At 38.4% G+C, this 11801-nt stretch overlaps 1 protein-coding gene across 1 annotated transcript; it reads right to left on the bottom strand.

Annotated features, from left to right (window-relative positions):
- Positions 1–3420: 3420 nt before the first annotated feature.
- On the bottom strand, positions 3421–11451 carry LOC116723821 (urea transporter 1-like). The gene is made up of 9 exons (XM_032568989.1): positions 11240–11451; positions 9632–9750; positions 9356–9545; positions 9046–9174; positions 7520–7649; positions 7362–7427; positions 7126–7273; positions 5860–5994; positions 3421–5778 (listed from the first exon to the last, which is right to left on the bottom strand). Exons 2-9 carry the CDS (start codon positions 9744–9746, stop codon positions 5510–5512), a joined length of 1182 nt encoding a protein of 393 aa, XP_032424880.1. The 5' UTR covers positions 9747–9750; positions 11240–11451; the 3' UTR covers positions 3421–5509.
- Between the last annotated feature and the right edge of the window lie 350 nt (positions 11452–11801).

The raw sequence follows: 11801 nt of genomic DNA, 5'->3' as shown, positions 1-11801 counted from the left end.
CAAGACATTGCATAAGTAATCAAACTACAAACCAAAAACCTACACAATCTATCCAATATGACACCAGATCATATCTGGTGTCATATCTGCTATCTGGCATATCTGGAAAATCTTTTTTTTTTTTTATCTAGACAGTATTTCTTTGCCCACCATTTATACAAGCAGAAAAACACAAGAAAAAAGTGTAAGATAAAGCAATAATTTCTTTTTTCTTCTTGTCTGAATGATAATAAAAATGATTGCTAGACACACAAGAATATTGGTCAAAGGCCCCTGTCTTAAAATTGATAAAAGAAATAGTTTTAGTAAAGTAAAAAAAAAAAAAAAAGGCATTTGCTAGACAAACTACTGAAGCATAACATCAGGACAGAGCATTCATTTTAAGCCAGGTGTGCAGCAGTAGATGTAAAAAAACAAAAAAAAGAGAGAGAGAGATAATACAACAACAATCCTTATAAAATTTTTATTTTACGAAATATGTTAGAAAAGTCTGGAACTTTCTAGTTCAGACCGCATCTAATATTATCCCTCGGACTTCATGACACACAAAGAAAAAAAAAGAACACAATTGAATTCTAATGTTAGAATGTTCCAGTGACCAACAATGAAAGGCTATTTTCTGCACCTCAAATTAGCTATTGAAGTTTGCAGGTGAGTGTAGAAAGCAATGGACCAAGCAGGGGTTTATATAAATGCACCGCCTACAAGAGCCAGCAAAAAAAAAAAAATGTTGCTACTGGATGAAAATGAAGGCAAAGCAACGCACACGGGCCACTTGACAACAGGCAGCTGTGGGAGTAAAAAGCCAGTCTGATGTTATGTAACCCAATGTGTTAAAAAAAAAAAAAGAACCTGGCCTGCAGTGCCACTGTGGACATTTTGTGATGTGTGAAATTTTGAGACGCTGACAAGTTTGATGCCATCTGATTTAAACGCTTTCCAGACGTGATAATGGGAAGATTTTGAAGATAAGAAGACATATATGTCAATTTTAGTTCAAGTTAAAGTAGCAAAAAATAAAAAAAGAATGGCAGAAACAGAGCCTAAATGTGTCTGCTTCTGGTGGAGGGTAAAATGAGAAGATATTAATGCTGTCAGGGAGGAGGAAGAGCAGATGGGCATGTCAGCACAATTAATAAACTCTCATCAATCACAAGACTTGGTGGAACATTTGATATCTTATGGGATAACTTTCACAGAATCACTTAACTGAATATTAGCGGCTTATATAAGTGGGGGGGTTTACAACTAAGGAAAGCTGAGCACAATGGACAAAAAAATGTCAAGATTTGGAGGAGTAAAAAAATTGAGACCCTGATGAATCATCTCAAAATGTCTCATCCAATTTGTGACATTTAACAAGCACATTTGTTAGAGTGAAAAGCATAAAAAAAATTTAAAAAGCTGCGACAATCTTGTTGCATAAGAGTTCATACCTTTTTATCAGATCTCGTCCAGGACAGCTTGAAATCACTGGTAATTATTGTAACAATTTTCCAGTACAAATTTAGCAAATTATTCAGCCACCAGTGACTTATTTCTGTCGTGAATTTTTAACCAGTATTTGAGAAATGACCAACTTCAGTAATGGCATTGCTGTTAATATTTTCACTTCTCGTCAACGACTTGCTATGTTGCCACGGTTTGCATGCAATACTATGGATTCTTTGTGTACTTGTCCTGATTGTTACCTTTGCACAGTGAAATTTTGATCCTTTGTAGCCGGTCTGCAAAACAGTGGCTTCAGTTAAAGAATCAAATCTCGAGAAAATCCTTCTGGGATCTTTGAACCTTATTTCTGCTTTATCAGGTTTATCAGATCATAATTGATGCAAGGTGTTGAGTCTACCTAAGAAGACTCAACACTGGAACTGAATCAAAATTACCTTATGGTCAAGTAAGTTGCTTTATTTTAGTTTGTTTTTTTTTACACAGATTTATTAGGTTTTTTTTGTTGAATATTATCTATTACATGTTGTAATGAACATGTAAAAAATTCAGAAGTTACATATCTTATTCTATTTTGTGTGTGTGTTGACTTGTCCACAAACATGTTGTTGGGGTCTCACCACCTTGTTTTTATTTTTATTTTTGAACCATTTGACATAAAAAGCTCTGTTTGTATCTCTAGCAAGAAGGTTTCTTGTTTCAGACACCTCTGTACCTCAGTGTTAGTCTTTTCTCATGCCTATTCAATTTAGTTTGACTGTAGAGAGTCAGACCTGACATAGAACCCTGAGGGACCCCATAATTCATGGTAATAGAAAATAAAGAGGTCTTATTTACCTCCATAATTTGGAATCTGTCTGATGAATAGGAATTTTATTCTTGCTCTTCCATTCAGTCACACATGGGAAAACTATACAAAATGTGATCATAGTGGTAGCTTAAGCTTAAGTAAAAATTACAATTCAACTAATTCATAGAGAATAGAACATTTTATTATGAATATAAAATTGCCAGCAGATGAAGGTCACACATTGCTAAAATGCAGCATCTACCTTATTGCCATTTTCCTTCCATTGAAGTCTGCCGTTTCTATTTGAGGCAACGCTACACACACTACAGGATTACGACACACACTGTACCATAGTCATGGATCGGTGCGGCATAGTCCCAGGGAGCGTACATAAATGGCAATACTTCCTCCTCCTCTGTAGAAGCTTCCTCCAATGGAAGATGGAGTTTCCTGGGGATTCTCCTGTCGTCTTACAGGAAGCAGCAGACAAATTTGGTTTGAACATGATCACCCCGGAGCGTCATGCGCCAGATAGCAGCTCTTGGATACTATTCACAGATCGAGCAGGATGGAGTGAATCACAACAGGCGACATTCATTCTCCCAGCCCACAGGAACAGTTTGGCTGCATTTGGCCTGTTTTTTTTGTGTCTTTTTTTTCCTTCCTTTTAACACGTTCACACAATCTCGCTCTCTTTCTCGCAGAAACACAAAGTGTCCTGTCAGTCTCACAGGAATGAACGCCATTTAAAGCATCAAGCAGGAGTGACACTGTAATTGTTGGTTGGCGAGAAGGCTCACATGCATCTTGTTCTCATCATGTTTGCTGTTCTCACACATTTGGTTTTCGCAGCACTGACAGTCTCCGATCCCTTTGTTTGTTGGAGCTTCCACTTTCTTATTGCAGAGAACATACAGTAGCTGTAATGTTTCTAATGGCATCTGTTCTGTTTAATTTATGCCCCGCATAAATTAAAACATCATTCAGTAAATCACTTTATTTTCTTCGTTTACGTAGCAACCCCTCCAACCCCCCCAAAAAACTTATTAGACAAATTGCATCAAGTAGTATTTATTTTATTGTCAACTAAACTTAAGAATGCCTATCAGATTGTTTTGACCACATTTCCAGACTGAATTAGCTTTTTTTTTTCTTTTTAACCTGAACTGTTTTAACCTGAACTGTGCGGATATTCATCCGCTGTGAATATTTTTTCACAGCAGATGAAAAAATATTGAACACATCACAATTTTTCATGGTAAATATATTTCTAAAGTTGCTATTGGCATAAAATGTTTACCAGGTGTGGGTAACAAGCCAAGTAATCCATACATAGAAAGAAACCAAAACAAATAAGTTCAGGAATTAAGTTATGTGTGATAATGTGAAACGACATAGGGAAGAAGTATTGGACATGCCTCCTGTTTGGAGAAACTACTCGCAGGCATGGCTCAGGTGTCATTTTGTCCCATTCTTCTACATTATCTTTAAATCTGGAAGCTCCTGCCTCTTCAATGAACTCTGATGTTTAGTTCTTTCCAGAGATTTTCAACAGGATTCAAGTCAGGTGACTGGCTAGTCCAGTCAAGCTGCTTTATTTTCTTTCTCCAAGGCCATTTGAGAGCTTCCTTGGCTCTGGCTTTGGAATCATCTCTCAGAAATGTCCACACTCGTTTCATGTTCATCATTCCTCGTAGATGTTAAAAAAAAACCAACCAAAACAAACAAACAAAAACCTACGTGTGTTTCTGAAACAGCAAAAATCAAAGTATCTTTCTGTCTTTAACCCTGATACAGATTGGACAGTTAGAGATCAACCAATAAGAAAAAAGACAGATTCAATGTTACATGTGACCCAGACAGAACATAAAAACTGTTTTGCCCTTTAAAGTTAAAATGGCTTTTGTTTTATACACAAACTCTATGAGGAACCATCAGATCTTGTAGCTGCTATTATGTGAGAGACTTTATAGATGAGGAAAGTTCATCCCTGCAGCCTGCTGTCATCCCTTGTTGCTAAGTCTTATGGGACTGGCGAGTGCTTCCTGCAAGGGACTCAGGAAACAAAACAACAAAAAAAATGATTCATCCTGCTGTGAGCACACAGCACCGGCACAGAGTATGTGACACCAACCTCATCCCCCATCATTCTGCTCCCAACCCTCACCCTGCCCTTCAAAGGGCAGCAGATGAATCAACATAGTTTAAAACAACACAAAGAGAAACAACATGTACTATAAAAAAAAAATCTCAACTCCATCCCCCCCTGTCATGTCTCACACCTTCTCTCCCCCCACCACCCTGGTCTGCATCTCCCACACATTTCTGTAAGTGTGACTGGCTCTGATTTTTCACTCTGGCCAGACTTCAGTGCACCAGATGCACAGACAGACAGCCAAATGGCGGCACAGACATATTAAGATGCACAGGCAAACATCGACCCAGACAGAACTCCTGGTGTGCAGCCTGTCATCTTCTTTTCAAAACGACTGAAATATTTTTGCTCTGTCTGAAAGGGGCGAGATTGGCTGTTATCATCCGAGAGACGAAGAGAAGACGGATAACGGATGAAGAGAAAGACAAAAGATAAGCGACACAACCGGTTCATAAAAAGTGGTTGAATCGAGGGAGAAGCAAAGAGAAATGATTGAAAAACAAGAGGACAGATTGGAATGTAGTGATGGATTATGGCTTTCAGTGAGAAAGGGTTTTGCAGGGGGAACAATTTGGAAAATATCCCGCAGCTTACTGTCTGCATTGATGAAAGACTGATGAATATTAAATCTTCCACAAGCACCCACCAAAACTGGGCTATGATGAGCAGAAGAATGCTCACATCCCCTCTCCCTATGGGAGCTCTAAATGATTTCACACATGGTAGAAACTACTTTTTGTTCTTAATGAAAAAACTCACAACAACTTGCAACTAAAAGTGCAGGTGCATTTTTACATCTTCCTGATTTTCTATCCGGCCTGGCTTTATGTTTTTGTGGTTGTGTGTCGCCACCTGCAGAGCGCAAGATGTACTGCGTGTGAGCAAAACATTTTTCATCCAGAAAACACTCATTTTTATGTAACTGATCTGGTTATATAAGCAGAAAACATGAACATCACAACAGCCACATTCAAACTGATGCAAAATAACATCTCTCTTACAGACCCATCGCAACTGCTTTTCACATTTCTGGCTAAGAATTCATCCCTCCATTCTGTCCAGAGTCTGTTCTCCCTTGCAGCTGCTCAGAGCCTTTTCTGACCTCCTTAATTGTCTCAGGTAGTGACGGTTTTCCTCAGGGTAGGACACAGCGGACAGGGGCAGCCTGCAGATGGCCGGGTTCTCCGAGGAAAGTAGGAGGAAGATGAGAGTCGACAGGCAAAATGGCCACGTGCAGGCCGGTAACGCGAGCTGATAAGGGATGGTACAGAAGTGGGAGAGCATGACACATTGTCTATGATTAGCCTCCAAAAGTAAGAAACTTTCGAACTTACCACAGACATGAGTTTTGACGTCGCTGAGGTCACGTATGCACAGAAAAGTGCTGAAAAAGACATCAAAACACCTTTTATTATGCGGTTTTCTACCTCTGATGAAGAGTAATAAATTCGGTTTTCAGTCTTACCACATATTAGAGACAGTATGTGTGTCTGCCATGTTAAACCATAAAAGACCCCTCCAATAGCAATGCAGGACAGCGCACTGTTATATCCCCAAAGTCCTGTGTAGACGTCTTCGAGAGGTGCAGCTAATGCAAGTCCTGCACCAAATTTCAAAGAACCTTGAACAAGTGGTCATATCAGGTGCAGCCAAAGGCTTCAAAGCATTTTGTTGAGATTTTATGTGCCAGCCTAACATGAAACAGTGCATGTTTGAAAAGCATGTTCCGTAAATCTACTCAGCACTCCTGAAGGAAAACTCAGTGCAACCTCTTTTTGCAGAACTCACAACATTTTCTTTTGGGTGATTCTATCAATTTTTAATAAATAGAAATCTAAAAAGTGGAGAAATTTTTAAGTAAAACTGTTAACCCTTTTTTTAAAGCTGCTCTGGTCAGACAAAGGAACTTGTTGGTTTACATGCAAAAGACCATGCATGGGGGAAAAAAACAACACATCCATATTTACACAACATGCCCATTGGAAAACATTGTGGTCATAGTATCATGCTGTTGGGATGCTTTTCTTCAGCTCATGGTGAAATGGATGGAGCTAAATGCAAGGCAACAATGGAAGAAAAATCTGTCACTAAGCAACAACTCCTTTAAAATGGGACAAAGGATAAGCTTCTAGCTAAACAATTTCATGTTCTGTAGTTCTCCAGTTAAAGTCCTGATCAAACTCCAGTTCAAGACTGAACATTAATATTCACAAATGTGTCTTCCTAGGGCCTTTCTTAGACTAGGCTTCAGCTATTTTGCAAAGACGTATGGGGAGAAATGCTAATGTTTATGTACGAAGCTGGTAGAGACAACTAAAAAGACTTAAATTGCAACAATAGTTGGTTCTATGGGGTATTGACTCACTGGGACTCAGGTTAGGACACAACTCTTTCCAAGGGTTTATGTGTAACACATTTAGAAAATCATGCATGCTTTTTCATTCCCAACTACTTTGTTTTGGTCTACCTCTAAAATTCAACTTAAATACAAATAAACTGGAAATGTTCCACTTTTAATGCAAAGACAAGAAAAAGTTGAAGAGAAATGACAACTTTTGCGAGGCATTTTTGTCGTCCATGTAAAGTATGCACATTTTGGTTACTTTCTTTTTTTTTTTTACCAAATAAGTATGCAGTCTACATATTTGTGTTCGAGGAAACAGGTTTTGGCACATTTTAACGCATCGAACTTTCCACCATTCCTTCTGCAAATAACTCAGTGTCTATTTACCAGTGCACAGGCCAGCAGTGGAGCCCAACAAGGCATGTATGCAGATAGCTGGCGAGCATAGCAGCAGGGCCAGAAGGACGAGACACGACGTCCAGGGACTGTCGCAGCCAAACACCTGGCCAACGCCAACTGGCACCGACAAGAATAGCTATGAAAAAAAAAAAAAAAGCGCTGCATCTGAATGGAGTGTCAAAATGTTCTGCAGGGATTTTGATTATGTGCAGGTATTCATCCACCTGTGGTATACTGAGGTTTGCAAGAGAGTCGCTATGGTGCAGATGTACTTTGGGCTGAATTTTCACCTAAAGGTGCAAAAAATAGTTTCACTTTTTCTTATAATACAAACCACCTGAGAAAATTCAAATGTATGTATAAAGTGAGACTTAATACATGCCTCTGGAAAATATGGGTGAGTGGTTCCTGTTGCTGCGATGTGTAAGCAAGTCAGGATGTTGAAAGGCAAAGTGAAAATTGGGAGATCCCATTTGCTCATAATGGAGGACAAAGCACTGGAGATTACAGGGCTGTTAACAGAGAAACAAATAAACATGTTAAAGGCAGAAAAATGAAAAGCGATCAAAACATTAAATGGTTGTTTATCAAGCTCTGTCAGTACTGGGACCGTGGGTAGAGTTTTAAAAGGCTTAAAGACGCTAGTTGTTTTGCAGTAGTATAATTTCATATTGAAGAAGTAAAATTGTGTGCACAAATTTATTGGGGATATACTGCGATTAAATATTTGTATTAATGAAATTATTCCTGCCAGACTTGTGGGCTCCCCATAGGTCTATCATAGGTTGTAGGTCTTTATAGTGAGGTGGCGAAGGAAGAAGCTTGGCGAATTATTTCTGTGTCGATTTTGCCACATGTTTTGGATCATGGTACAGCTAAAAAAAAAACCAACAACTTATCTTTGGCAACAAGATTTTATTTTTAAAAGTATTTCAAAGAACTGAACTACAAAGCTTCTGGGTTGTTTGGAATAAAAACTGGCCCACAGCATCGGAGAACCTCCACCATGCTTAACACTGAGCATTCAGATCTTTTCCAGATATGGTTTCACGCCTCTGCGCCACTGGAATGTTTGTTGCTGAAAAACTCAACCCCTGTCTGATCTCACAGTCAGAATTTGTGACAAATATCCAGAAGATGTTCTTTTTTTTTTTTTTTACAAAACCCAAATTTTCAGATTTGAGATGGATTGGGATATGATGGTATGACTAAAAAAGCGTTGTTTTGTCTTGCAAGCCCAATCAAGCGGTCGGGATGTCGATGGCATCTAATGGTTGCCATGGAGACCTAATTACAGCAAGCTTTTCTCACTTTGCTGTGGTTCTCTCACATTGAGCTCTTTTTTTTTTGTCAGTCTTATTCATGACAGCTCAAGCTGACGCTGAGACTTTATGTATAGAAATGTCTAGGTGAGTAGCTGTTCCCTTCAAAAATATTCAGATTTTTGAAGATCAACAGACAACATGCCATATTTTAATGTCATATTTCTTTTTCCTTCCCTGTTTTAAAATGTGACTGAAAGAAACTGAGCTACAAAGCTGTGCCTCGGGAAAAACTGGAAAAGGTTACCGGAAGACATGGCCAACTTTAAAAAGAAAGTTACATTAATTTACCAAGGGATGACACTGGATTTGATTTAAATTTAATATTTTTTTAAGGTTTTTTTTCTCCCCTCTTCAATAGTTTTAACTGTTTTTGTGTGAGATTGTGCTTCTAAAATAAAAATGTATTGTCTTTTACGACCTTTCTACTTGTCTTTAACAAGTGTGAATGATGTTGTTTCAAGATGGAACTTTATGTAAAAATCTCAACGGCAGAAACAATGTGCGAAGTTGCTCCTTCTTACTTTATCCACTTTCCATTTTTAATCTGCAGAAAATCTTTTTTTTTTTTTTTTTTTTGACTCACCACAACATGGACATGAACACATTTGGGAACAGAAGCCACCAGTACCAGTTTCCCTTGGAGGAGAAAGCAGCCATCAGCATACCAACCAAAGTCCCGTTGTATCCATGAAGCCCAGCAAAAATTGCTTCCCTGAGGTGAGGTGTAAACATGAAGCCAACATGAGTATAAAGCAGTTAGATGAGAAATAAAATCTCACTGAATCTGAAGCTAACTAGAGGAGAAACACAATCTTTCTGTAGAATAGCATGAATCTTTTTGGGGCTTTTTTTCCCCCCTTTTTGTTGAAAAGGACAAAATGAAGCCATCTGACCTGTTTTGTCTGAGGAGTATCGCCGACACAGTGGAGACAAAAGTTCCCAGCAGAGAGTTCAGAGCCCACCAGGGGTTCTGCAGGAACAGGCCAGTCAAAATGAGAAGTCCGCTGACAGGGTTACTGACAAACATGACCTGAGCCGTGCCTCGTAAAATACCGTCCAGCAGCTGGATTATCAGAACCTGCTCTGTCAGACAAGAAAGTCAAAACGTGTTTTGATTAAAATATTAAGCAGAATTAAAAAATATTAAAATCAGACTGAATACCACCTACTTTTCACCCACTGTCCACACTGTTGCATGTCTCCTGTGAAAAACCTGACAGCTCTGAGGCAACGACCCGAGGGCTCAGCTGAAAGTTGGTTGCTGGGTCCCGTGCTTGTCAGCATTTCTCTTTAAAGTGACAAATAACACAAATACAGAGCTACAGTAAGTTCAAGTCCATAATTTGCAGAATCCCCTTTTTAATCGTAATGCTTTCATCTATGTTTAGGGTCATAGACTTCCTGAATCTCCACTTCAGTATTAAGTCTCTAACAGCGTTACTTCCATCTGACCAGATTTCCTGTTCCTGCTGGTCAAGAAATTGATCAAAAAGTTCAACACAGTATCCCAAGTGTTTACTGTGTCTCCTTGTGGTAAACTGTGAATAGGACTCCCTCTAGTATCCCTTAAGCTGTGGACCTCAAGTCTTCTATAAACATCCAAATAAAACAAGTAATTGGGTTAACAGAAGTGCAAATGGTTAAAGAAAGGAAGAGATTAAGGCATGCAGATAGGTAGACAGAGACTGACAGATAGATATCCAGCAGTTTTTCAAACTCTCTAATCTGTGCCATGCATCCCGCAAATTGCTGACAAGTCAACACCTCGGTGCACACAAACCGAATCTGTGTGAAGTTGATTCCCTTTTTCGCTCCCTGAAGTAGAAATAACTCCAGCAGAAAAGAGAGAACTGGGATCTGAACCTGTGCCCCCTCCCCGGTCTGCTGCATTGATTTCCTTCAGTCCCTTCTGTCCTATTTTTGGTTTTTAATTTATCTTTTGATTTATTTTGAAGGAACAATCAAAGCAGTTTTGTGAGGAAGCTTCCCACTGCTACATCCTCAGCCACGGATCTCTACATAAAAAACTTTTCTTTTTTTTTATTATTGTTGCTGTTCAGGGAGCAGTGAACCTCTTGATGTGCAACTCTTTTGTTCTGTGACAAAACATCCAGAGTCAACAAATATAGCAGCTTTTCAACAGGAACTCTCTGAACAACAAAACTGAAAGATGATAAAACTGCTATGACCATAAGTCGCTCTGACGGACTGCTATCTAGCAAGCAACATATCAGATAGTTCTACTATTAAATTGAGACTGTGAAGCTATTAGTGTTTGCATATATTTATGTTCAGGTGTGGTAAGGAGAATTTCTAGTTATCAGTTTATTGACATTAAGCCACTTTTGAATGACTCAAATAATTACAAAAAAGCAGCATTTGGTGTCAAAATCAGCTCTTATATCCTGACTGAGATGCAGTTTGTGCTCAAAAACCCTCCAAAATGGAGTTGAAATAAAACATTTCTACAAAAGTGTTACTGCAAAGTGTTCAGTTACTTTTTCACACAGATCTTACTGTTTTTAAAGGCTTCTTTCCTCTCAATAAATGAAATCCTAATGACAACATTTTCATAATAATCTGAAACATTCAAGTTTAACAAAACAAAAAAAAAAGCTAAATAAAATAAATTTGTTCCTACTTAGGAGGGGAAATATTTTTCACAGTACTGTAAGTAGTTTGTGTTATTTGCAACTAAACCTTTATATCAGGAGAAAGAACGTGCATCTGAGATCTGTTAGTGTCGTGTCAAAAACCAGATTAGACAATTTTCTTACCTTTTCTGTGTTAACGATGAAAATGCAGATCTTTCAGCTTTCTCAGCTAAATTTGAGATGCTGTGTTGTTGCTTGTTTTCTGTAAGATTCCTGAGAACAAAGCTGGCCCCATGCTGCAGATGATCAGCTATAAAAAGGATTTCCTGACTAAGCAGTGCAGTGGTTATTGTTTCCACAGTCCTACTGGGAATAAAGATCTGCTCTATGAAGTAAAGTTTTTTATTAACTGGTCAGTAACCTAGTTTCATGGTAAAGAAGTATAAAAAGTTATAGAAAACACTGAGAATATTAGAAAAAAAATACCCTTTGGTTTGAGTAAACTTATTCTTTGGAGGAAGAAAGATCCGAACAAGTTGTTTCACTAAATCGCTAGCCCTAAAATTGTTCACATATACATTATGGAGTTAATATTTAGAGTATATAATACATAAGCTACTGACCAAAACTTGTTATAATGTGCACAATCCAGCCACAATGGATACGCCACTGTGTCAGGCGTACAATTTCAGCATTTTTCCTTTAAATGTTCTACTGGTCATTAAGGCAAAACAGCAGATTAATA

This window comes from Xiphophorus hellerii, chromosome 8, assembly GCF_003331165.1.
Source record: "Xiphophorus hellerii strain 12219 chromosome 8, Xiphophorus_hellerii-4.1, whole genome shotgun sequence".
Classification (NCBI taxonomy): Eukaryota; Metazoa; Chordata; class Actinopteri; order Cyprinodontiformes; family Poeciliidae; genus Xiphophorus; species Xiphophorus hellerii.
This window is presented reverse-complemented; position numbering and strand designations above follow the sequence as displayed.